The sequence below is a fragment of the Eulemur rufifrons genome, chromosome 12 (assembly GCF_041146395.1).
Source record: "Eulemur rufifrons isolate Redbay chromosome 12, OSU_ERuf_1, whole genome shotgun sequence".
Classification (NCBI taxonomy): Eukaryota; Metazoa; Chordata; class Mammalia; order Primates; family Lemuridae; genus Eulemur; species Eulemur rufifrons.
Window position 1 is genome coordinate 5288202 of NC_090994.1, and position 27241 is coordinate 5315442.

Sequence of the window (27241 nt, forward strand, 5' to 3'; positions counted from 1 at the left end):
GTGGTTCCTGCAGACACTCTTGGTCCCTGGCCCCGCAGGCCACTGTGAGCTTCCAGCGGAGCTCAGTGTTTCTGGAATGAGAGGCCAGGGTGTGAGACCCGACTCTACAGTGGGACTGAATTTCTAGGGGACCCTTGTCACTGGTTTCCCTTCAGAGGCCAACGTGAAGTGGAGCCCAGGTCAGACAGAAAGGACTAGAAGACACTCTGTCCTGGAAACAGCTCTTTACTGAGTCAGTAATACTATGTCGCGTGATATTATCGCATGTAGACAGGAGTTACACGGCCGTGGGGCGGGCGGGCAGTGCAAACCAGTTGCACATCCAGGACAGTAAGGAAGGGGACAGAAAGGCTCTGAGCGGGGAAGGGCTGAGTCTGTGTGGGGGAGGAGACAGCTCCAGGCCCCCAACCCAGGGCTGGTGTGAATCTGTTTGAACATAAAGGCAGGTGGGTGACAGCAAGTGTAGCCAGTGGGCGACCTCCAGCCTGCAGGGCAACTTCCCAGTGCCCCTTTCTGCCAGTGTGCACAGGAAGTTGGCCAGGGCCCAGGGGTGACGGCAGAGGGGCCTCTCGTGGGTGTCCAGGCCCTCCCACTCCTAGTCCAGCTGGCTGCTCACGCACAGACGGTTCGGGCCACTCTGGGTCCTGGTGGGACGAGGTCAGCATGTGGCCCTGGGCAGGAGGAGAGTCACCTTGTTCCGAGGGGTCAGCCCTCCTGCAGCCTGGTCTTCCTCGGCCACCCCAGAGGAGCCCCCTCGGGGAACGGGGCAGGCCAGCCTGGGGTAGGGCAGCAAGGGAGGCAGCTGTACAGAGAGAACCTTCTTGCCCGCCTCTGCGTCCCGCCTGGGGCTTCCTGCATGCTGGGGACCACAAGGCAGAATGTTCCGGGGCCTGCAAGGTCTACCCGTGCAGATGAAACTCCTGCATGGCTTCTGTCCAGGCCATTCCTGAGAGGCAGAGGCGAGGATGAAAAGAGGAAATTTCTGGACATGTGAAAAGAACACGTTGCCCTTCTCAGGCACACAGTGTGCAGAGCCTGAGGATGCCGGCCCTGGCGGCCCCCCGTCCTGTGGGAGGCGGGGGCAGCTCCCCGAGGACTCTGTCTCCACGGTTATGGGGAGGGTCATGAGGTCGCCAGATCCACCCTGTCTCTGGAGTTTTGACCACGACACCCTGCAAAGGTCTTCTTGGGTCTTTTCAACCACGGGAAGCCCCAGGACGCTGCTGGCCAGCATGGGTGTGACAATGCTGGAAGACCAGATTTGGTCACTGTTCAGAGACAGACCCACGACATTCCTCCCGAGGTAGCCACCTTCCCAGCAGGCTCAGTCACAGGAGAGGGGGGCCTTCTGCCTTCTCCTCCTGCTCAGCCAGGGGAGCCCAGTCCCCCCCAGCCAGCAAGGCAGTGTTCGTGTGCGTGTGCGTGTGCGTGTGTGCGTGTGGGTGGAGGGGGCTGCTTTCCTATGGTACAGTCACTACAGGGGAGCCCACAGCTGCAGGGTCAGCCCTGGGGGACCCCCCTCCTCAGAATCAAAGGATCACAACTGTCTGTAGGAGAGGCTTTCTGGGGGGCTCCAGCTGCTCTGAGCCCCCTTTGGCATTCTGTGTGGCAATGTCCGGGCCGGGAACCCTCCTCAGTAGGAGCTCTGGCTTCCTGGTGGGCCTGGGGGCCCAGGGAGGCCAGGGGGCCCCTGGATCCCTGGTTCACCCTTAGGGCCTGTGGCCCCCCGCTGGCCTGGAGACCCTGTCTTCCCTGCGATCCCTGGTTTTCCCTGAGGCCCTTCTGGCCCTGGAGACCCTGGGGGCCCCTCCGGCCCTGGGGGCCCCACATCCCCTTTGGGGCCTGGCTGTCCCTTTGGCCCTCCATTTCCAAAGCTGCCCTTTAAGCCTTTGAGGCCTGGGAACCCTCGAGGGCCAACCGGCCCCCTTTCTCCCACAGGTCCAGCCTCTCCGGGATGCCCCTGAGGACCCTGAGGTCCCGGGGGGCCCAAGCTGCCTGGGTCTCCTTTGGGTCCTCGGCTGCCAGCAGGCCCTTTCACGCCCACATCTCCTTTGACTCCTCTTGGTCCTGGAGGGCCGGGGACACCTGGGATTGGAGACAAGAGGGAAGAGGGGAGAGGTCAGTCTGGGAGGGGCTGGGCGCCCAAGGCTCACCCCCGGACAGAGGGTCAGGTGGAAGACAAGCCCAGGTGCATGCCTCTGGGCTAGGGGAGTGTAGGCGACCGCTGGGTTTCCTGAGTCTGCTTCACCATTTGGGGATAAGAGCAGCAGGCCTTGCGCGATACCACGTGTCCGCATCCAGCATGAGGCTTGTGCCTGGCAGACCCACATCATTCTGCCTTCGAGAATCGTCCATAGCTCCAGACATGCCCTCAAGTTGGGGACCGAGAGAGCCGGACCCTTCCAGGAAAAGGCCAAGGTTGTCCAGGATTGTCTGTCCTGCTCTGGAGGCCGGCCTCCTACACCTCCTCATGGCCTCTGACGGCTGTACTCATCCGCAGCCCACCCCTGTGACCTCCTGGGCATCTGGGAACAGGGGTGGAGTCAGGGGGCATGGAGGAGTAAGCCAAAAAGCAAGGCACGAGAAGCAGGCACCTCCCTGTGTGAGCAGTCGGCACAGTGACCCCCCAGAGAAAGGGGATCCCCCAGGAACCCTCCCCGACCACTCCAGCCTCTTCTCGGAGCTCTTAAGGCTACTATAATAATTTCTTAGTTGACACATAGAAAGAGAAGTCACAGCACAGTGAAAGCAAACAGTAGGTGCCTATCTAGCAGACAGGGGAGCCCCAGGAAGATGGTGAGGGCACAGAGCTGGCACACAGTTGGGGAGCTCAGCATGTGCTTGAAGAGGGTGATCACCAAGCAGTGTCACCCGCGATGGGCCCGGCTCCAGACAAGCACCTGGGGGAGATGCCGAGATGAAGATATGGCCCTTCCTTGAGGAGCCCTGTCCAGTGCCCATGCCAGAGGCAGATGCCCTCATGTCCTCTGGCTGCGTAGGTCTGAGGGTCTCCACCTCTCAGAGCTGTGCCAACCCCGAGGACACAGCGGAAAGTGGCCGTCGCTGCCCAGGCATGTCAGAACACCTCAGGACCACACAGGAAAGAGAATTGGCCGGCCCCATGGGGACAGCAGTGGTGGAAAACAACCGCTTTAGCCATCACGGGGACAAGGCACAGGGTGGACCTGGCTTTCTTCGGTGGCCTGGGCAAGGGATCTGTGGGTGGGGCGGGCAGGAGCCGAGCGTGCCAGGGCTGGCCTGGAAGATGAATTCTAGTGCCCAGGCCCAGGCCTCCCTGAGAACTCTGTTGTTTAATCAGCCCCTTTGCAATCGAATCCTAGAGTTTTTGAGCTCAGTGGGATCTAGTCCAATTCTTTCATTTCACAGAGGAGGTCGCTAAAGCTGAAGTGATAGCTTCATGCCTTCCTGGGCGGAAATCGGAACCCAGGTGGGCCCTGGGGTCAAGGGGTTCTGCGTGCTGGGAGCCAGGAGCCCTCTGAGCTGCCATAACTCAGTTCTGTGACACTGGGCCCCTTCACCCTGGCTGATGCAACCTGAGCCCTCCCTGCCCTGTGCCGCCCACCCTCTGCTGTCCTCTCTCTGTCTCCTCCTGGAGTGTTTCTAAGTGGAACAGTGTCAGCAAATACCGTCGTCTATTATGACCTAAACCGGAAAGCAGAGCCCAGACAGAGCCAGCCCCACCAGAGCCAATAAAAATCTTCCAGGCAGTTCCCAGCCACCGCTTGCCCATGCCCACCTCCCCCTCATGGGGCAGTGGCCCTGCATGGGCTCATGTGGTGTGCCAGCAGCAGGGGCTCAGATTCTGTCGGTGGGTTGGCTGTGGTGAGGGGTGGCCAGCGGCAATGGCCTCAGAGAGATCCGGGAAGCGGGAGCTGCCCTCTGGTCCGCAGCAAGCCCCAGAGCTCGGCAGGCAGAGCAACGCGGCGCAGGCTTATGCCCACGCAGGAGCCGCCTCCCCCGCCTGGCAAGACCTGCTGGAACTGGCAGAGCTGCAGCGTCTGCCTTCACCCTACCTCTGCTCCTGGCCCCTGGGCCAGCCGAGGTTTGGAAAAGCAGAGCGCAGAGGTGGAGAGGCCCCGCGAGGCTGTGTGGCACTGCTGGGCAAGCCCTTCTCCCCGTCCCAGAACTCAGTTCTCTCAGTAGGGAGAGCAGCACTTGGTTTCCAAGGGCCCCTGCAGCTCTGAGACCTTGGCTCCGTTTGTGTTTTTTAGCCAGATGTTCCTGGGGCACGCCCCCAGCTCCCTGGTCCTTCACTCTCCCCGCTCTCACCTCTGTGTGGAAGAGCACACAGTCCCCACCTCCAGCCTCCACTCAGGGAAAGCCTGGCAGGTCTCGTCTGGACAAAGATGCCGCCCTGCCTCCAGGCCCAGTTGAAGCCCCTTCACTTTCTCCCTGGGACCCCCAGGGTGACCTCTCTTCCCAGCCCTGAGGAGCACAGCAGCCGCTATGGGGATTTCTAAGGGTTTCTGTGCCAACAGCCAAGGAGAAAGGCAGAGATACAGGACCCCTCTTTTGGGGGAATCTCTGGGCATCTTTCTCTGGATGGGGAACCCAGTGCCCACATGTTCCTGGTGGACGCTGGTGCAGAAGCCTCGATCACAGCGTCCACTTCATTGCTTAGGGGCCGCAGCCCTGAGAGAGGAGGGGGAGGATGAAAGGAGAAGGGCTCCCTCCCTCTCCACGTCCACTCCCCCCTTCCGACTCCTGGCCATGGCTGCCACTGCTGATCCCATCTCTGAGAACCCAGCCGGGGGCAGCAGTGGTGGAGACGTGTGTCCCAGGCAGCAGCCATTAGATCAGGTGGGTGACGCCATCGGGCCTGTCTGCATTTCAGGGGCCTCCGTATGGGCTAGTGATGGGGGCTTGTGCTGCAGACAGACCCTCCACCACTGCCCATGTCACAGGCCAGCTGATGGAGCCCGCACCACGCTGGGTGTCTGGGTGGCCCACAGTAGACAGGTCTGGCCCACTCGCTAACTGCTGTGGCCTGCGTCCTCCAGTCTCCCATGGGGGTGGGGGAGGAAGGAGGGACCATGAGAGCATTTGTCAACATTTACCCACTGAGTGTCTGCTATGTCCCTGGCAGGAGGTTGTGCCTCACTTCACAGATGAGAATCGTGGTGCAGAGGGTGGCGACTTGCTTGGTCAGGGGTCAGGGTCCCAAACTAGGCCAAGAGGCTCTGAGACCCATGCTCCTGTCCCCACGCCACTGCCTCTGCTCCCAGTCACACCACGGTGGGGCTCCTGGGCCTCTCCCAGCGTCCCATGGTCAAGCCTCTGGTCCTGGTGCCTCCTGGAGGCGGGGAGGCCCCGGAGCCCTCTCTGAAGAGCACTGAGGCCCCCTCCGGAGCAGAAGGGGACTCGGGCAGACTGTCTTCCTCAGGTGAGCAAGGCCCCCTGCCCCTGGGGCCAGCCGTGAGTCATGAGGTCGGCAGGAGAACTGGGCATGGCCTGGTCTGGCCAGGGAGGACGTCAACAACCGTACTTTAGTGGTCAGCGTCGGGGGAAGGAATGTGGGTGGGGATGACCAAGGCTCTCTCCAGGACAGTGTGCCCCGACCTGGCCAGGAACATCAGCAGAAGTGAAGGGCAGAGGAGGGAGGGCTGGCGGCCACTCTGGGCAGAGCGGAGATGCCTCGGGCCAAGGAGGACTCGCGAGCGGCAGGGCTGGGAGAGGGCCCAGTGCACCCTGGAGTCCAGGGAACCCGTGATTACTCAGGAAGCCACAGGCTGTAATCAGGCTCTCCAGGCCCATTAGTGTCCAGCCACAGCTGACTACATGTCTGGGACCCGTGGGGTGGCCTCCTCTGTCGTCTGCACTCGGGCAGGGAGGGGACGTGGGGAGGGCAGAGTACCCAAGGTCTCAGGCACCAGCACCACCAACTCATGGGCTGGGTGGTGCGTGGTGGGAGAAGCCTGCACATCTCATGGCCAGCTTATAAGGCAGAAGGAAATAAACCAGAAGGGACACCTCTTGGGGGACTGGCCTGGTGCCACGGAAGGCATGCTGGCCTGGACATTGGGCACCGCAGGTTTGAGTCCAGACCTGGTAGTAGCAAATTGAGTGGCTGGGCCTCAGGCTCCCTCTGCTCAGTGAGAATACTGGCCTGGGACTAGTTTATAAAAGACCAAACCTCCCACCAAGAATAAACAGAAGTGTGGAAGAAAAGACCAAAACCTCTTTCTGGGCCAGATGTGGTGGCTCACGCCTGTAATCCTAGCACTCTGGGAGGCTGAGTGGGAGGATTGTTTGAGGCCAGGAGTTTGAGACCAGCCTGAGCAAGAGGGAGACCCCATCTCAACTAAAAAATATAGAAAAAAATTAGCCGGATAACTAAAAATAGAGAAAATTAGCCAGGCATGGTGGTGCACACCTGTAGTTCCAGCTACTTGGGAGGCTGAGGCAGAAGGATTGCTTGAGCCCGGGCAACAGAGTGAGACTCTGACTCAAAAAAAAAAAAAGGACCAGGCACGGTGGCTCACACCTATAATCCTAGCACTCTGGGAGGCTGAGGCAGGAGGATCGCTTGAGGTCAGGAGTTCAAGACAAAAAAGGTTTGCAAGGACATTTCTTAAAGCTACCTGTTGCTCTAGGCATTTGCTAGAGGATTGCATTGGCCCACTAGCATTTTGTCTAAAACCGGGTACTTCTGTGTCTGGGAAGATCGCCAAGGCCCACCCCATGGCAGCTCCGTGGCAGCCCTCCCTGAATCTGGCTCTTACCTCGGAGGATGGTGACATTGCGGAGAATTTCTCCGTGCTGTGTGTCCACAGCCTTCATCTCCTCCACGATCATGGAGAGGTTCCGGACGTTGAAGTCCAGCCGGGCGCTGAGCAGGCCGAAGCGCTCCCGGAGCAGGTCCGTGGTACCCAGCATGAGGGAGACTGACTTGTTCAGGTAATAGAGCTCCTCAGCGTGGCTGTGGAAGCCCAGTGTGCACGAGAGCCGCACGTCGTCCAGGTACTTGAGCATGCTGTGCACGTGGTTGTCAGTGGCATTGATGTTCGTGAAGATGGTGCCGATTTCGATCTCGTGAGACGCCATGCGTCCTTCCAGCGACTCGAACCTCTCCACGGTGCGGTTCTGGGCATAGCGGGTATGGTACTGGAGATCATGCATGTTCTCCTCGTGGTCATCCAGGAAGGATGAGATGTTATCTAGCTGCAGCTGCAAGCCCATGACCTGCAGCACCAGGTCGTGCATGCTCTCAGAATTCTGGCTGATGCGTTGCGACAAGGCCCCCAGGGTGGCTTGGATGTTCTTGACCACTTCCCCGGTCTTGGTGGAGGTGGTGCGCAGGCCGCTGAAGAGCCGGGTGTAGTTCTGCCAGTCGGTGACAATCTTCTGCAGGGTCAGGGTCTCCTCATCCGTCTTCCGCTGGATCCCGTGGATCCACTCAGAAGTCTGCCCCACGGTGAAGTTGATCTGGTGCACCGCAGCCTTGACATCGTAGCACTCCTGGGCGAGGTCCTTCAGAGAGAGGTCCAGGCCGGCGGTGGTGGCCTGCCAGCCTCTCACTTGGGCCAGGAAGAGTCCCAGAGACTGGTTGACCTGGTGGATGGAGAAGGAACAGCTGCCCATCTCCTGGGAGATTTGCCTGCTGGTGGTGGAGAGCAGTTCATGGGCCTGAGAGGTCTGGTCCAGCTGGACCTCCTGGGCCAGAAGCATCTTCTGAATTCCCTCCAGCTCTTCCTGTAGTTTTTGGATCTCCGGCCCCAGCTGCCTGGCTTCGTGGCAGAAAGAGCAGTTGTTCAGGGCTTTCGGATCTTCAGGAGAAAGAGACAACAGTCTGAGATGTTGAAAGGTCATGGTATTAATACAATGGTTCTTGTTTAAATTAACTATTTCAGAGCATAACGAATTGGCAAGTGGCTTCCCAACCCTGCTCCCTTCCCCAAGTCCTGCTAGGAAATCCTCAGAAAAGCCTCGCTGTCTCTTTGGGATCTCACTGTTTGCAGATGTCTTGACTATGATCTGAAATGGAGGATTTAGAACATTTTTTCCATTTCACCACCAAATTCTCAAGAATATATCTTCCTAACTTTTCGGAGGCAGCCAAGAACCTCCCATTTAAACTTCATTGTAAGATTTCTCCAAATAGTTTTATATCTTATCTTCTCACAATAAGCTTGCAGAGAAGGTGGCGCAGGGATTTTCACCCTGGGACATATGAGGAGCAAGGCACAGAGAAGTGGATTGCCAAACAGCACTCAGCTGGTGCCAGACCAGAACTTTCTGTTCGCATCAGAGCAGAGCCCCTCTAAACCCTTCTGTTACTGCTCCTCTGTCCCGTTCTCTCTTAGAATGTTCCCTGTCAAAGCAGGAGATAAGAACATCACGAATTGTGGCACGACTTAAGCAGTGATGAGGAAAGGGCTGACCTGTCAGGGGGTTTTGGAAGGTCTTGAAACTCATCATTTCAGATGCATGAGGATAATTTGGGAATAGACTATATTTAGCCTCCTTCTCTGCCTGTGGACTCTAGCTAGATCTGTGCCCCCCACAGAACCCCTCGTCCTGGGCACGTCCCAAGGTAGCAGCCCTCTTCGATGGAAGGTGTACCGGCCAGGGCTTCCTTCTCTTGTGTCTAAAAGTCTGGTGAAGGCTGCCCTGCTCTATGGCACCAGGAGAGCACACTTGCCCCACCCTGGTTAACACTGGCCTTACGCCACAGTCACTAGCACACCCACCTACCCAGTCCCTGGAGATTCTCCTGCATCAACACAAGCTTCTTTTCATACATGGACTGGGCCAAGGAGATGTCTTCCGAGAGAGCGTCCACCTTCCTGAAAACTGTAGGGGAGAAACAGATGAGAGACTGGGGCAGGTCTTAGTTCAGAGAAACAGCAGTCATTCACTGAGAAGGCATTTTTATCAGCCCCTCTGCAACACTGGTATATTTCCTTCTATCATCTAGGATAAAAGGATGTAAAGGATGCATTTTTATATCATCACATCCTTTACATCCACTGTCTTCAAATATTCTTTAAAAGCACACTTTTGTGGCTGTATAAGATTCTACTTTCTGGCCAGGCACAGTGGCTCACGCCTGTAGTCCTAGCACTCTCGGAGGCCAAGGCGGGGGAAGATCATGCTTGAGGTCAGGAGTTCGAGACCAGCCTGAGCAAGAGCGAGACCCTGTCTCTACTAAAATTAGAAAGAAATTAGCTGAACAACTAAAAATATATAGAAAAAATGAGCTGGGCATGGTGGCGCATGCCTGTAGTCCCAGCTACTTGGGAGGCTAAGGCAGAAGAATTGCTTGAGCCCAGGAGTTTGAGGTTGCTGTGAGCTCGGCTAATGCCACGGCACTCTAGCCCGGGGAACAGAGTGAGACTCTGTCTTAAAAAAAAAAAAAAAAAGGATTAAGGCCTGGGTCCTGCCTGGAGATTATGATTTAATTCATCTGCAGTGGGGTCTGGCACTGGGATTTTTAAATGCTCTCCAAGGGATTCTAATAACCACCCCAGCACGAGTGGGGAGAACCACTCCCTTTGATGGTGCAATGTTGTTCTTAGTGTTCCCACTACCAACAGCAGCCATGTGACTTGTGTTGGATTAATTAGTGCCTCCAGATTTACTGGAAGATGACTTGTGTCTATTTAAATCATTAATATGCTGGCCTCTGCCTTCCAGCCAAGAAGGCTGGTTACTGAACACCTCCCACTAGGGCCAGGGCCAGGTGCCCCTCTCAGGGTTGGCACCGACAGCCAGGGCCACCCCTGTGACTTGATTGCCCACCCTACTCCGGGTCTTGTCTCTAAAGTCTAGTAGATTGGCATGAACAAACCTACTGAAGCCTAGATTTTCAAAGTCTGAAGGCAAGGGTGGAATGGGATTGCAGGGAGACACCACCACATTTGTTTTAACCAGTTTGCCATAATCTGTTAGCATCCAGAAGGTGGAAGTTTCCAGAATCTGGCTGTGTGCTGTGTCGCCTGCAGCTACTACAGTTATACAAACTGTAGTACGTAGGAGAAGCAGCAAACCTAAGCTCCCTGGGCCTCTCCACTGGACTCCAACTTAGCAGGTCTGAGTGGGACCCAGGAATTTGCACGTAATAAATGAGGGAGGTGACATTGATGTGGGTGGCTGTCCAACCTCACTTTGAGAAACACAGACCATCTGAGGGGCTTAGAAGTCACTGTTCCAGTGATCCCAACCCTGGGTGTACAACAGAGTCATCTGGAGGCTGAAAGACAGGGAATCAGGGCCACTATCTGGGGTGGGGCCCAGGCATCAGTATTTTTTAAAGCTCCTGGTGACTCTAACACGGAACTGAAACACAGAGCCACTGATCTAGTCCTGTCTTCTCCTTTTACCAGTGGGAAAACAGGGGTCCTGAGGGGGTGCCTTGCTCAAGGACCTATGGCTAATTCGTAGCCAGTCTTTGCAGTCTGGACTGGGCATTAAGATTCCCCTGCCAGAAAGATGCCTCTTCTGGGCCCTGGGCTACAGATGTCCAGTGTCTGTCCTTGCAGGGGAGCTTTAGGTGCCTGAGCGCTGACCAGACAGTCCCCTGCAGCCCGGGGTGGGTGAGCCCTGGACTCACCCAGAGAGGCCAGCACGGCCACGGCCACCAGGAGCAGGGCCAGGAAGAGGTAAAGGATCCGCACCGATGTGTGCAAGGACAGGTTCCTCTGGCAGCGGCTGCAGCGGGGCCCTGGCCGGCCTGTGGGGGACAGAAGGAGGGCAGTGGCTCAGGCCAGTGGCCCAGGCTGGAGCTGAGGGGCAGTTCCCTGTTCCTGCTCCAGCCTATCCTATCATGTCTCAAACCAGGCTCAGAAGGGGCATCATTCTCAACCCTCATCCTCTACCTAACTCACCACCTTTCTCTGGGGGCTGGCACTTTCTGGAATGGAGGAGATCAAGCCAGGGGCTTCAAAGAACACCCCCGTCACTACTGTCCCCCTCTCTATGCCATCTCATTCATCCCATGGGCTGAGGCAGCCCCTCTTCCCTCCACACTGGCCCTACTGATCCCTGACACGGACAGCCAGCCTGTTGCACCCCTGGGTGACCAACATGTCCTGCTTGCCCAGGTCCCTCCAGGTTCCAGCACTGGGAGTCTCCAGGCATGGGAACGCCTTAGTATGGGGCCAAGCAGGGCCGTTTGTGGAGACTGTCTCAGTTCTTAAAACTGGAAGTCCTACGCCCTGGGAAACCCCTCAGTCCTGGGCAAACCGAAGGGTTGGTCACCGGTCGCCAATCTTAGCGATAACCAGCAGTTCTCCTGGAAACCGAACCCAGCCCACCAGCAGGGGTGCTGGTGTGGAGGAAGGAGGGTGCTGGGTGGGCCTGGGTGCTCTGGTGGGTGGCAGGTGCCCAGCGGGAATGCAGTGACAGCCAGCTGTGAAATTCCCAAGGAACCTGTAAGGACCAGGAGCACTTACAAACCCTGTGTCCATCCACACTCCAGACCAAATAAATTAGAATTTCCGAGGTGGGTCCCAGACATCCCTGGGTGATTACAACGCTCTAATCTATGCTGGGAGCCACCAGAGGCCCTACTCCAAATAGCAGTTCAGGTGTCAGGGGACACAAAGGAGGGGACAGTTCTGGGTCAGGCAGAAGACAGGCCCCGGGGATGGGGTGTTTGGCTGGGGGAGGTGGCAGAAGTCCCTGATAGGTCCCAGGAGGAGCCCCGGAGACAGATGGCGCTTGGGGCAAACTTTGACCTCACCCTGACTGCATAGCCCTGGGCTGTGAACTCTGCCCTTTCACCCTCCAGGAAGCAGTGAGGAAAGGACAGCCAGGATTTTGAAGTCAGAGAGAGAGACATATCTGTCACCAGCCTGGGGACAGAGACAGGAAGCTCTCAGCCCAGAGAGGAGATGGGGCAGCCCCCAGGGCCCTTACCCTCCTGGGCGCATGGGAAGGTCGGCATGTCCTCCTCTTCACCAGCCAGTTCCTCTTCTGTGACGTACAAGGCATCTCCGTCGCCGCCGGCTGACCTCACTGTGGTGGAGCCAGTGCCATCAGACCCTGGGCCATACCCCCCTTCTCCAGCTGCCCGTTCATCTACCAGTCCCCACAGCCTGTGCCCACCCCCACCGCTGGGTCTAAGCCAGGTGACCTGGTGTAAGCTGCAAAAAGGGGGACGGACATGAGAATCAGGTGGTGGAGGAGCGGGGATGTCCCACCGTCTGGGTAAGGAGAGCTCCCCATCTCCCGCAGGCTGAGAAAGGCCCACAGCCCAGCTCAGCAACCTACTCTCTCTGCGCTTGCTCAAGCCCCTGGGGTGGGGCAAGAAGGACTAAGAGCCGGTGGCTCCATCTGACTCCGCCCCCTTCCATTCCCTGACACCTGGTGACCAAAGCGGAATTCCTGTTGTCCAGGGACAAGGCTGGACCTGGCCCCAGCACATTGCCCACCAAGACTCAGCATCCAGCCCACCTAGGGGGCCGAGGACAGGAGGAGGCCAAAGCAGGAAGAGACACGATGGGCACAGACCTCTGCCTCAGGCTGTCTCACCCAGGATGCGTCAGGTGCGGAAGGAACAGGTCTCTTGTCTGAAGGCTGATTCTGTGCTTGTTCTCTGGGATCACATGGTCCCTAAATAAGACCTAAATGACCTCATTCAGAAGATGGCTCTAGTGCCCCGGACACCTCTCCCTCCTTGTAATTCGTGGTCTTTTATAAACAATGAGAAAGACACCTAAAATATGGCTGAATGAGCCGAATCCCTGAAGCAGGTGTTTAAGAAATGACAGGTGTTCTGAACTGAGCTAACCAGGGCTTTTGTTCTGGGAAGTGGAAGCTGCAGGCTGATGAGCAAACCTCAGTTGCTTGGGATATGTCTGCAGAGGGAACTATGCCTCCACATTTAGAAGCAATAAAAATATTTAACTACATGATAATAAAATAAAAACACTTTTGCATGGCAAAACAAAAATCTGCTAGAAGCAAAGGTAAAAGTCAAAACTCAAATGACAAACTGAGAGGAAATATTCACAACATACAAGACAGATAAAGAGATAATATACAAAACTTATAAAGAGCTTTTAAGAATTAAGAAAATAAAGGACCAAAGATCCTATAGAAAAATGGGCAAAAGACCTGAACAATTGATGAAAAGATATATAAAAATGACCATTAAACAAATGTCCTCGTACGATGTTCAACTTTACTCATGAGATAAACACAATTTAAAAGTACACCATAAGCCGGGCGTGGTGGTTCACACCTGTAATCTTAACACTCTGGGAGGCCGAGGTGGGAGGATTGCTTGAGGTCAGGAGTTGGAGAACAGCCTGAGCAAGATTGAGACCCTGTCTCTACTAAAAAATAGAAAAAAAAAAATTATCCAGGCAACTGAAAATAGAAAAAATTAGCTGGGTGTGATGGCACGCACCTGTAGTCCCAGGTACTTGGGAGGCTGAGGCACAAGGATCAGTTTAGCCCAGGAGTTTGAGGTTGCAGTGAGCTAGGCTGATGCCACGGCACTCTAGCCTGGGCAACAGAGTGAGACTCTTTCTCAAAATAAATAAATAAATAAATAAGCACATGAGAGGAGGAAAAAAGAAAGAAGAAAACTAACCTAAGTAACTTGTGACACAGTTTTGACCATGTGACCTTAGTCTGGGGCAGGTTGGGGTATGAGTCGTGGGGAAGTGCAAACAAATCCTGAACTCATAAAATGGGTTTATTTATTGTTGTAGCATGGCTGAAGCAATTCTGGAATCATTTTAGATGAATACAGGATTGAGCAAATGAGTAAATGTGTTGACCCTTTAAGGATGGATTGAAATTGAAGGAGTCAATATGAATTCATAATCGTTAAAATATCCATGTGTATGTGCATGTTTGCCTATCTATATTTGTAGGTATGTGTGTACATATAGCCTTGTTTGATGAATGGCCCAAGAGGCAAAGCCACCACAATAGTAATGAACACCCCTAGCAACCAAGATCCTGGCCTTTTAATACCATTCCCCTCTAGAAAACAAACAAAAAAAAGGGCCTCTTGGAGAAATAGATGATTCTAGGTGTGGGACAGGGTAGGTAGAAGATGAACCTGGAACATCTTGTTATTCCAGAAAGCAAGGACGTGCTCAAATAAATAAATAAATAAATAAAAGGGGCATGCCACAAGGACACAGAAGCCAGCTTGACAATGTCCCCACTGGTCAAATGTGGGACAATTTGAATACTAAACAAATAATGTGTAATGATGTGGTCACAGACAGTCCTCTACACACAATGGCTCGACTTAACATTTTTTCGACTTCACGATGGGGTTATGGTTTCTACTGAATGTGTACAGCTTTTGCACCATCATAAAGTTGCAAAACTGTGAGGTGGAACCCTGCTAATTTGGAGACCGTCTGTACTGTGTTGCTCACAGTGGGTTTGCCGAGATGAGGCCCCATCATTAAGTCAAGGAGTATCTGCATAAGCCATTGAAAAAGGAGGAATTCCCGAATCCATACCAACAGATACCTAGACACACAGGGAGAAGGGAGAAGGGAGGGCTCCCTCTTTCTTATAGTAACGCTGGAGTTGGAAAATCAGCGTTTTGCAACCATCATTGTAAGAACCATGGGCAGATGCTGTCTCTAGGGGGTATTTCCGTGAGAAGCAGGATATATGCGTGGTCTTAAAGTCTCCTCACAGACTTCTTTTTAGTTGCAAGGGAGGAGGGGGAAAAAGTTATCATACATTGGGGAAATCAGGTAAAACCTTGACCAGTTAGGTGATCAAAATTACCATCACCTGGTAGGGACAGGTGGGCATTGTGAGAAGCACCCCCCATCACCGAAGTAATCCTTTGACCAAGAATGCATCACCCCTAGGTATTCATGAGGAAACAGGAGAAAAACATAAAACAAGGCTTGTTCTATTAAAAAAAGGTGGAGGGGGGGCTTTGTTTTTTAAAAAATATCAGGGTCAGAAAAGACAAAAAAGGTGAAAGAGACACGACAACTAAATGCACTACTTAACCCCAGACTCGATCCTGTATGGGAGGGGAAAGAAAATCTATAGGGGATATTATTTGGTCAACTGACAAAACTGGAATATGAACAGTAGATTAGATCAAGTATTAAAGTAAACTCATGAAGTTCACAACTATACTCTGATTATATTCCTAGTCTCAGGAAATACAATGAAAATGTTTCAAGGTAAAGAACCATAATGTGCGTAACTTATGCTCAAGTGCTTTAGAAAAAACTATGTGCGTGTATACGTGTGCATAGGCGTATGTGTGTATGAGTAATATTGCACTGAAAATTCTTGTATGTAAAATGTTGTGCACACAGGATTTTCTTAAGGCAATTTCCTAAAAGTTAATTTACTGGATTACATTGTAAGAACATTTTAATGTTCGGCTTAATTAACAAGTTACCATCTAAAAAACGTATACAAATTACACTCCCACCCATGCAATACATGAATATACACCGATTTACTATTAATAGCATGCCCCATGAGTCTTCCTATAAAAATAAATGTATTTATGAGTTTAACTCAAAGGATCTCCATATTTTATTTTGCACATTTAAAGATTATTAGTGAGACTGAACATTTCGAGTGCCCCTTTCCGTGAACTGTCTCTATATAGCCTTGGCCCATTTTTCTTTTCAGGTGAGGTTTTATAAGAACATAACCTTTCATCATGTGTCTTGCAGATGAATCCTGAGGGGACTGTGTTTAAGACTCTTTCTTCCGGAGGGAATTGCCTTGTCTTTTCCCAGGCCCTAGGAGAGCTACCCATCTGGGACCACTGCAGTTTGATTTCTTAGCTTGGATCGCTCACGTGTGCACACAGTATATAAATTGGAACCCCAGACCCACACGAGGGCAAGCCCATGTTTAGCCAGCACAGCCCTTTTCTCCTCACCTGGAGTCCCTGAAGACATGAGATGTCCTCATGGCTCCTGGCAGATAGATTCCCCACCCCCACCCCCAGCCTCTTGCACCCCTCCTCCCCATTTTCTTCAATGAGCAGACCACCTAGGGGGAGAGTCACAATCTTTAGCAACAGGTATGTCATGGCACTGACCCACCATCAGTAGGAGGCTGTGACCAGTCAGAAAGGACTTTGGGCCCAAATGGCCAGAACGGCTGTCCCAGGCTGCGCAGTGTGACGGCGGCCTGGGAGGGGCACCTGCCAGGGGCGGGGAACCTGCAGCCTTCTGACTTTGAGCCTGTTCTTTTCTAAGCACCAAAGGAGGCAAGAAAAGCTTCATCTTTCTCTGCTGCACCCTTTTAATAAAAGGATTTGCTCTGTAAAATTTGGATTCGGTCAAAAGGCTGCATTCAAGGACCTAGAAGGCCACATGTCCTGCCAGACAGGTCTCTGGTCCAGCTGCCCCCCCCCCCCCCCCCCGTGCCACTCACAGCCTTGTCTCCCGTCCCTCCCCTCACAGCCTCATGCACCCAAGACTCGAGATTCCTGGTCCCCACTTCTGTACTGTTGACCTGTCTGGTTTCAGCTCTTAATGTGAATTTCTTATTTTTTCCTTCCTCCCTCTCTCCCTAAAATATCACCCTTCCCAGCTCGCCTCTGTGCCTTGGGCCACTGTCCCATCAGCCATCTGCCAGCAGTTTATAAGGACAGCTCGGCCTGGGCAGCTACCAGGATTACGATCTCTTTCCCCTGCCTCGGGCGAGGCAGGCCAGGATTCCTTGGTGCCTTCTGTGCCTGCCTGGCCACAAGCTCCCCCTGCTAGCTGTGGCCTCCCACCACCAGAGGATCCCGGCCAGAGCCACGCGTAGGCTGTGGGATTTATTTACCACGGCCCCCGGGGGCAGGTGTTCCTTCCATTGCTTAGGGCAGATGCCTCCTCTGCCCTGCTCCTCATCCTTCCCCATCCCTCGATGGTGCTCCTCCCTCAAGACGGCCTCCTCCCTGTTCCGGCTGCATGGCCAATTTCATCACTTTGCTGTTTACGGCCTTTGCAGGGAATCTGGGATGACTTAAATCAAGCAAGGCTGATATTGACCTTCAGCAAACACCCCTCAGAAAGCACATGGCTTTGTTACAATCTACCGTCCCATGAGAGCCCTCCAGACATGCAATCTGTAGCCAGTGGGGATTAATAACGACTGCTTTCTGGTACTGCAGGGAGCAGCCCATGGGAAGGGACGTGCCATCTGGTAGCACGGGTCTCAGATCTCTCTGGACTAGGGGCTCCTGAGCGTTTGGTCCTCTTCCCTTCGCTGACATCTCAGCCCCATCTCCTCTTCCTAATCCCTGGGACTTCCTGTTCTCCAGGGCTGCACCCAGATCGCGGGGACCCCCGACTTACCTATGTCTGGAATGCTGGAGCGACTCCCCACTTTAGCCTTGCTCCCTTAATGAGAACATAAGCCAAAGCACTCGTGAGGCTTTTGTAAACCAAACCCTTTGTAAGCACAAGCTCATTATATTCACATTACACCGAGATGGTTCTGGTCAGAGCATAAATGAAGACACAGACATAAAGAATGAAAACACCTTGTCTGCAGACACAGGGTGGTGACGGGTCAGAGGACCACGGATAGACAGGAATCTGCACCCCTAGCACTGGCCCAGCAGGATCCGTACAGATGGGAAAAGAATTTTCCTCCCCCCTCGCCAGTTCCCTGTTCTCCTGCCTCCTGGGACAAAACGACTTAGCACTGGGGGCACCAGCTTTCCAAAGTCTTAGCGGTAGAGAACCACAGACTGGGAGAGCGGGAAGGGAATTTATAAGTCCACCTCTGTCATGTCACAGAGGCTTAGAGAGGTTAAGTGACCTGCCAGCTAGTTGGTGGTTCCTGAAAGTCCAGGAATCTGCAGCAAGATCCAAATATGCATACAAATTTGTCTGCAGACTTGCACACACCTGGCTCAGAAAGGCCACGGAGCTGGGACAAGGCCTGACGTCTGTTCCCACATCATGCCTCCCAGCAGTGTGCCACCTCCTGGGGTCAGGAGGGCTCCCTCCCTCAGCCCGGTTCAGCACAGAGCTGATGGCACACTCAGTGCTCCACAAAGGAGCATTTCCGACCCTTTGCAAAGGCTGCATCCTCAGTTCACCATTCCCCTCTCTTGTTTCAAGCAGAAGCTCATTTTTATCAAAAAGTGCAGATTAATGACTTAAAATATGGTTTAAATCTGCTTTAGTCTCAGAGTTGTCCCTGGCTAGGGAGTGCTGGGGAGTATCGAGGTTGCAAAGGCTTAAAGCAGCAGAGACAATACTTACATACACACCAGACCTGATGTTCGAATGGCAAAGGAATGAACTTGTTGGGGGTGGGCAGCAAAATTTAGGCTGTGCTTGTCTGCCCCTTCTCAGAACTGGAACCAGGGGTATGCTATTCCTCTCTTAAAGCTAAAGAGGCTCTTGTTTGGGCGTGGAGTGGGGGGAAGTTCTATTTTTTCCCATTGTCCTGGCTTGTTGCCTTACAATACTGCCAGTATGTCCACGGTCCTCTACGATATGGCTGTGGTTCTTGTCTGTGTCAAGACCTCACTCTTCCCGATCGCTATACAAATCGCAGGCAGTGTGCTTAGAAAAAAATGTCAAACAGTCTTTTAAAGCCAGTACTGCAAGCCCAGATCCATAAAACAGTGGCACCACTGGAGATTTGAAAGGGCCTCTGTTCCTCTCATCCCTCAGGTCATAATATCCAACTCGAACACCACAAGCACAGCCACAAGAGGAGGAACTCCTTTTTTTTTAAGCCTCTGCTCCCACAGAGCCACATAGGCAAGTGTGATCGAAGGTGCGTGCCTTGCACACTGCTAAGCACGGCTGCTGACCCTGCTCGGGGCCAGTGTGGTTCATCTCTCCCTTTGGGGGTGGAAAAAAGCCCGGACCTGTTAACCAGCCTCGAACTCAACTGTGGTTACCGACACCGGCTTTCTTTTGGTTGCCCAAAAATGTGCAGTTGATTGACTCTTTCGCCTTTTGGAGACTGCATTCTTCCATCCAAGTTAACAAGGGGGAGAGGTTCGAGGAACTGAATAAAAGGTCTTTCTTTGGGCACTTCAAGGAACATATTTTGATGATTATCTTCTGCAGAGTTCACAGAGTGGGTTTTCTAAACAGCCAATTGGGTCAGTAAAAATAAAGATTTCAGAGTCTTCTCATGAGCCAATGCTATATTTAAAGTGCAGAATGGCTATAGTTGAAGGTTGGAGAATGCTATAATTAAGGTTGCAAAATTGTTTTCATTAGAACCCTCCCGCCACTACACCCCCACAGGCTTCCTTTGTGGCATTGTCCATAATCGGGTGGGAATCATCTGTCCCTCTCAACTCTAAAGAGTCTGGTCCTTTCTGTTCAGATCCTCCAGCTCTGCAGGTCGTCCTCATCTGCTCCCTCACCCCACAGTCTCTCTCTTCCAGCCCTCACCCCATTTTGGGATTCTTACACTCTCGCATCCCTAAATCCACATCTGCTCCTCTGGGACGGGCTCCTCTCCCCATTCCTGCCACCCCTGTCTGAATTCCCCACCCCCTTGTGTCTCCCACTGTGTTCTTAGTGACCACAGAGGTTGTGGGAAAATCCCCTCTTTAGCCTAAACCCTCTTTAGCCTCAATGACTTTCCTCCCTTTTTTTTGCCCTTGGCTTTTCTAATGGGGATGCTATTGACCTTCAGGGTGGCACAATTCTTCATTACATGGCATTTACCCACCCTGCACAGACATTTAGCATCCTGGACTTGCCCTCTACATGCCGGTAGCAATCCCTAGTCATGATGACAACCCTGAGTGTCCACCCCATTTCTAAATACTCCTTCAAGGGCTGGTGTCACCTCTGGTTGGGATGAGAACCCAGGCTGGTCACTCAACACAGCAGACCCCTGTCAAATACACACTGGCCTCCTGGGTAGACAGCACCTCCTCTGCTCCCCCGAACCACACAAATTCAGTAGCACAAGAAGGGTGGGCATCACCAGTTTTCGTGGTCCCTGTTGTCAACTCCAATCCCCCCAGCCCTTCCCTTCTCTGACTCTGATGCTTTTATGTGTAAACAGTGGAAAGACCATCTGCTTCACAGAGTGGCTGTGAAAATTCAGTGAGATGTATATGAAAAGTACCCAGCACACAATAAATGCCTGATAAAGAGTAGTGACAGTCGTTTTTGTTAGAATTATTTTTCTATACTACTCCAATTAACGCTGTCATTTATCACCATTTCCCAGCCCCCATCCCTCTCAGGACCAATTTCCACTTTCAAGAACTCTCCATCTTTCAAAATGTGTCCCACGGAACACTAGTTCCAAAACAGTCTTTGTGGAAAAGGGTTCTTTGGTGAAGTAAGTTTGGAACATGCTGCATGCTCTGTCATCATCTTAGAGCTTCACATAAACAGCAAACATTTTGAGAACTCCTGCCTGACCCCCCCCAAAAGAGTCCATTTAAATCTGTGTTTAATTCTATGTTTCTCAGGCTTATCTGACCATAGAACTTCCTGCTGATCTGGAAAGAATAGGGTCTCTATTAATCCTATGGAACTAGCTTTCAGAGGCACACTTGCTGTGGGAAACAGCGTTCTGGATAATGACACCACCTGGATTGGATCACTTCCTTGTCCTGTCTCCTGCCATCAACTTGAATGGAGGCAACATGCACACTGCAACTCAGGGCTCCTGGACCTGAAATGTACAGATCTCATCTCCACGAGCACCTTTCTTCCTTCTCCTTCATCTGGGCTGTCATCCACCCTGAGCTCCAAGACGCTTGTCCCCAGGGCTGGCTTCAACCCCTGGAGCCTGTAGCTCTCTCTGGGCCATGGTGTCATTCAGTCCTCAGCCTGCTTCCTCTGTGCTGTGCCAGGGGAGCCCAGCGCTGCCAGAGCTTGGCAGAGGGCAGTGTGTGCTCGGCTCCAACCAAGTCCTCCCATCTGGACCCTCACTTCCGGTTCCTGAGCTCCTCCTCCTGTCAGCCCACCTCATTCTCCAAAGAGGAGCTCTCATCCCCTCCTTTTCTGAAAAGATGGAGACCATGAGGTTCCAACTGCTTTTTTATCTTCCACTAACTCTCTCCAGATGCCTAAACCTCAAACCCAGCATGGGCGGAGGGATGTGGAAAGGGGCCCTCTCGTGCACTTGGAGCAGTCTAGTAACACTGCAAAGGAGCGTGTCCCTGACTCAGCGACCTCACTTCTAGGAACTTCTAGGAACAATAATGAGGGCAATTATACAACCCGGCAAAGACGTACACATCAAGGTGCTCACCGCATGCCATGATAAATGTGCATAGCTTCCATGCCCATCGGCAGGGGATTGGTTAAACGAATTCTCGTAGTTTTTCTATGGGTGTTATGCAACCAATTAAAAAAATAGTGCAGATCTATAGTTACTGCCAGGGGAAGATATCCATGTCCTCTTGCTGAATTTTAAAACTACATATGGGCCGGGCGCGGTGGCTCACGCCTGTAATCCTAGCACTCTGGGAGGCCGAGGTGGGCAGATCGTTTGAGCTCAGGAGTTCGAGACCAGCCTGAGCAAGAGCGAGACCCCATCTCTACTAAAAATAGAAAGAAATTATATGGACAGCTAAAAATACATATAGAAAAAATTAGCCGGGCATGGTGGTGCATGCCTGTAGTCCCAGCTACTCGGGAGGCTGAGACAGGAGGATCCCTTGAGCTCAGGAGTTTGAGGTTGCTGTGAGCTAGGCTGACGCCACGGCACTCACTCTAGCCTGGGCAACAGAGTGAGACTCTGTCTCAAAAAAAAAAAATAAAATAAAAAAAAATAAAAAATAAAACTACATATGACAAAATAACACAGATAGTATAATCTTATCTGTGTGGAAAAAAAATCTGTGTGCAAATATACACATACACACAAAGATCTCTGGAAGAATGTTCATTTGCATCTTGTCATTTATTATCTCTGTGGGGTAGGATTTCATTCGAGTGATATTTTCTTTCCTTTTCTGAATGTTTTGATGTTATAAAATAATGAGTATGTACCATAAAAGGATCGAATGCAGCTAGTAATGCACAGAGTCTATGGCTATACCCATCATTTCTCTTTCCCTCGGGGTCCCCATGGAGAAACCTTTTTCTTTCCAAGGTGAGTCTAATCCCACCCTCTCCGTTGCCAGGGTCCCCCATCCCCTCTCTTCTGTCCCTCTACCTTGAAAGCCCTTTGTGCCAGACCCTGCTTCTCTAACTGCCTCATTCCTACCCTCCTTGCCTCTGATGTCCCCGGTCCCCTCCTCGACTTGCAGCCCGGCTTTCTCATCAGTGCATCGGACACTAACTCTGCTGATTAACACTCAACATGATGGGTCACTTCCTCCCTCACAGAACTTTCTCCTCTTAATTTCCATGACATAACCATCACAGTTCTCTGCCCGTGTCCCTGACTGCTCCCCTTGGCTCCTTCCACAAGCTCACTTTCTTCCTCCCACTCCCTAAAAGCAGAGATTTCCCAACGAGGGCTAAAGCCACGAGAGAAAGTCTCCAGGGAGAAGCGGCAAACAGGCCTTCTGTTGACAACAGCCCCCCGCTCAGGGCTCTCCAATGTCAACAGGACACAGTCCAAAAGTCCTTTTTGGGGACACTCGAGGCTTCTCTAGGTAAACTCCAAACTCCAAGCAATCTCTACTCACCATCACTAACACAAGTCCCCGAGGACCTAACACCCAGCCGTTGCCAGCATGACTTCCTGCCGCTCCTGAATGACCCGATCCAAGTCTTCCCACCCTTCTGCTCCTCCCTGAAGCCTTTCTGAGCTGCTCCAACTTAAGTGCTCTCTTTCTCCCTGGGGACTCCCATGGAATCCACTGTATATGCCACTCATTTCTCTTTTGCATCACCTGCCTTGATTGTTCAGTTCCCATCTCGGGTGCGCATGTCCTGTCTCTGTCGGGAGGGTGGGAAGTATCCCTGCTTCCCTTCTGACTAGCATGCTTCCTCCCCAAAGTGCGGGGGAACATCCCAGAATAACCAGCTTTTTAGCTTGGGTTCAGGTGGAGGTGAAGCGGTCTCATCTGGAGCTTGAGGAAGGTGTCTGCCGTGTCCTCCTGCAGGTGTGGAGGACGCCTTTGGAAATGTAGGTGTGGCACCATAAGCCTGTTCCCATGTGTCAAATCTGTGAGACTGGGAGCAACTGTTCAGGGGACAGGTGTCCAGTAAGGACCAAGGAACCCACAGCTGAAACCATAGACTCATCCAGGAGCAAAGGAAGGAAAAGATTCAACACCACCCTAAACTCCCGCCTTGGGCCCTCCCTTAGGACATTTGCCACTTTTAGTCTTTTTTGAATGATTGGACACAAATCTTTGGCATCCTAGTAAAGGGTGAGCTCCTTGAGAAAGTGTCTGAGCTCTTCGTTGTGTCCTTCTTGCTCATTAGACACACGCAGACACACGCCCTAGCCTGGCAGCTGGTCTGCATCTTTAGGTTGCGAAGATGCCGTGGTACGAGTCCTGCCTTTGAGGATCTCGGCCCAACAGGCGCTCAGACGTACACACTGAACAGATGTAATAAACACCCGCAAGTGCCAGGGGGAAGGCAGAGTCCCCACGCTCATGAAACTCACACCCCGATACCACGCTGCGGGGTCATCCCGTCCACCTGGACAATGGGGCTGAGCTCAGGGACCCAGGGCATCCCCGGGACTTCGTCCCAGTGCTAAGGCTGGTCTGTGACAGGGCTGAGCCTGACCTCAGGCTTTGGTGCTCTACACACACACACGCACATACACACACACACACACACACACACACGCTAATCTAACCATAATCAACACAGGCAGCGTATGTGAGCAGCACAGCGGCCATGCTGCCCTGTGCGCCAATTCTAACACCCAGAGCCTGTCCTTCACTGAGTCTTTAGTTATTAAAATCATCCCAGCTGGGTGGCAGTGGTGACCCTTTTGTTGGGGGCGTATGTCTGAGGGTTTCGAGCCAATCTCCAACCTGATACCACATCAGCTCCTTTTCTTCCAGCAGTCAGGGTGTGGGATGGGTCCAGGCTTTCTGAAGGACCCAAGCTGGCCCCTCCTGAGTGGACATCATGTCCTCCCAGCCAGCCAAGCCATGTGGAACAGGCTCCTCCTGGGATCTCACTGCTGCATGTTCGCAGCTCCCCCTCTCCCTGCCCACCCTTGCCCACGTGGTGTGGGCACCACTCTCCGATTCTGCAGGGAGGGAGTTGTTCCGCCCACCCTTGGGGAACAGCGGGCTGTGGCTGTGTCCTGTCCACCGCAGCTGGGCACAAGCCTCTTAGGGGCAGAGGAGAGGCCACGTGGCAGGCCCACTTCCAGCCACCACTCCACTGAGTCACTTCGACTCCCCAAGTGGTGCTCAGAGACCACCCAGGAAGGGAACAGCTCGGAGAGGGCAGATGACAGGCCAGGACTAGAGCCCATGTCTTTGACTCTCAAATGTGTCATCTTCACAGCAAACCACGCTGTGTCTCAGGGATCCAGGATCCAGGAGGGCCCCCATGTCAAGATCCTCCTGCCAGAGGTGTGGGAACAATCACACAGGTGGCTGCTAATGGCTCAGACAAGTCAGAGGGAAGCTCCGAGGCGGGCCTGTCAGTAAGAGGCTGGTGGCAGCCAAGTGTCCCCTAGGAGCATGTGTGACAGGGACGAGGTGCCAACTTGCATGAAAGGATGTGGCAGCCTGGGAGGCCCAGCCAGCTAGCTGGGTGGAAGTGGCTGGGCTGGCAGAGTGGGCCCTGGCCCTCGGCCACTGGTGGGCTGAGCTGCCCAACAGGCGTGTTTTCTTAAATACCGTCCTCACCAACGCCCCTTCCCCCCATAACACATCACATGACCCTGTTTGCTTTGAGCGGGGGCGTGAGCCTTTGCCAACAGATGTAACTGGAAGATCAGCATGGCCTTTGGAGGAGCACAGGAGGGGCTTTTCTGGAATGGGCTGCCCGCCTGCTCTGCCAGGCACTTTATTTTTTCCACTTGGGTGAGAAAAATCCTGATTCTTCACACCCCACAGATCTCAAAGGCCAAATATTTGCTGTCTGCCCTGCTGTTTCCATCGCAGGTAGAGGTGGTGGCTCTTCCTGCCTGGGACTCAGCCTTGCCTCCCCCAGCTCTGCAGCCTGCAGGTCCCAGGGATGTTACGGGGGATCACAGAGGGTTTCCCAGAGACTGGAGGAAAAATACACAAGAGCTGCCCTCAAGGCCTCAGTGGACGGGATTCTACCCACACGTGGTGAGGCTGTGGGCTTTGAGCAGGAAAGGAGGTGAGAGGCAGGGCTCGGGCTTCTGCGTGGGAGCCCATGGCCTCCCACCACCAGCAAGGAGGCCCCAGAACCCGATGACATGAGTCCGCATGTCCTCCTCGGGCACTGCCTCCTAAATATTCACTCTTCATTTATTCACACCAGCTCTTTTCTCCCCACTGCACAGGATTTCAGCCCTTGCTGTCCACCCCTGACCGTAAGTCTCTTACAGTTTTTCTCTGTTATGGCGGCAGAGCCCAAACCACCCTAAGAACGTGCAGATCTTACCAGCACCGTCGAGGCCCGGGGCAGAGCAGCTGAAGCCCGTGGTAAGATGTGGTCCAAGACCTTGCTGGAGGCTCTGCCAACGGCCTGCCCTGGCCTGCTGACTGGGGAGCGTACAGCTCCAAGGATGTGGCAGCTCGGAGCAGGAGCTCAGTGGGTGAGGCTCCTCACTGCCACCAAGGGAACTCCCTGGAGTTGATTATAACTTGCCTGGCTTGTCCCAGACAGCCCAGGACGTGGTGAGGCCACCAGAAAGCACAGACAGAAAGTGCCAGAGGCCAGAGGGAAGGAAGCAGCAGAGAGTCAGGGGTACACTCTGGACTAGAAGCCAAGAGCCCTGGGCTCTCACCCCCCTGACTCGCTGTGACTCTGAAGCTGTCACTTCTCCTGTCCACAAGACCAGAGATGTAATTTGTGGGATCCAGTGTAAAATGAAAGGGGGTTCCCCTGTTTAAAAATTATCAAGAATTTTAAGACAGGATCAGCAGAGCATTATGCCAAGTGTGGGACCCTGTGGGATGGCACAGGTTGCATGCCCATGAAGCCAGCCCCACCTGCTTGGGCCTCAGTTTCCTCAGCTACACAATGTAGAGGCTGCATTGGGTCAGGGGTTTTTCTGGGGGGCCCTTTCTTCCAGCGAACCCTCAGCCTTGCATGTATAACAGACAAGCAGGCACTAGCTAAGGCGGGCTCCAGAGGTCTGGGCCCACTTCCTCTGCCCCCCAAACCTGCCAACAACACCTGAGAGTGTAGTTTAGCGCCCTGGGTTGCTCCCGAAGGCCCTTTTCAGTTTCAACTTTCAGGAAGTCCACGAGGTGGTGAGGTTCTCCTGCTGGCACACAAGCATCTGCCTGGCGTGTCGTAGGATTGCAGAAAGGCACCGGAGATGGCATTTAAAAAACCTCAAAGGTTCCCTGTCCCACAGGATGACTCCAAAGCCTGCTTCCCCTCTAGCCTCACAGTGAGCTTGACGACCAAGCATGCTCTCTCCTGGGCATCAAATCCAGGCCCTGGAAATGCCACTGGGGACCACTTCTGGCTTTCATTCCCATCTCAAGAACCAGCCGCAAGGCCCGTTGGAGATGGCGCCCACTCCCGGGCGCTGAACCACAGGGCTTCCCCAGCTGGTTGTCCCAAGAAGGTCAGAGGGCAGGTCAGGCAGAGTTCAAAGGTTGGGAGGGACAGGGCCTGGGCGCTGGGGGGCTCTGACACAGCAGGTCTCTTCTGGGGAAGGGCTGAAGTTCCTGGAGGACCCCAGGCCTGGCCCTCAGGGGAAGAAGGCAGGGCGGGGGACTGTCCTCAGGGCGGGGATTTACCCTGCTGGAAGGTCGGACTGATGATACCTTTCTGCACTGACTGGCTAAAGGGATCAGAAACTTCTCTGGACTTTAAAATTGTTTTTGAGGATAGAGCAAGGGCCGAGAGCAGGGCTGCGCGGGGCGTGCGTGCGAGCGACCCCCTCCTCCCTCCCCTCGACTGCAGGGCTCCGTCCTGTCCTCCCAGTGCCTTTCGCGGGGTGACAGAAAAGGCGGGGAGACGGCGCCGTCGCCCGCTCTCGCCCCGCCCGCAGCCCGGCGCCCCCGGCCCGCCGCGCCGCTTACCTTTCATCGTCCCTCCTGCCGGCCTCGGGCCGGCCCGCGCGGGCGCTCGAGCTGCGGTGGAGCCGGGCCGGCAGGTCCTGCGGGGGCGCCGGTCGCCGCCCTACGCGCCGCCCGCGGCCGGGGGGCTCGGGCGGGGAGTCATGCTCCGGCGGACCGAGGGGAGGGCCGCGGGGTCGCAGCCGGGGACGCCCCGCCGGGCGCCTAGCGCCGCGC

General features: G+C 53.8%; 1 protein-coding gene across 2 annotated transcripts; it reads right to left on the reverse strand.

Moving 5' to 3' along the window:
* Nucleotides 1-216: 216 nt before the first annotated feature.
* Nucleotides 217-27241, reverse strand: SCARA3 (scavenger receptor class A member 3). Of its 2 annotated transcripts, none has more exons than XM_069485101.1 (6): nt 27029-27241; nt 11881-11979; nt 10574-10693; nt 8716-8814; nt 6744-7787; nt 217-946 (listed from the first exon to the last, which is right to left on the reverse strand). In XM_069485101.1, the coding sequence occupies exons 1-6, from the start codon at nt 27033-27035 to the stop codon at nt 900-902; spliced, it is 1416 nt and encodes a 471-aa protein (XP_069341202.1). In that variant the 5' UTR covers nt 27036-27241; the 3' UTR covers nt 217-899. The 2 variants fall into 2 exon arrangements, with proteins under 2 accessions (XP_069341202.1, XP_069341201.1); XM_069485100.1 differs by having other exon boundaries at nt 217-2085.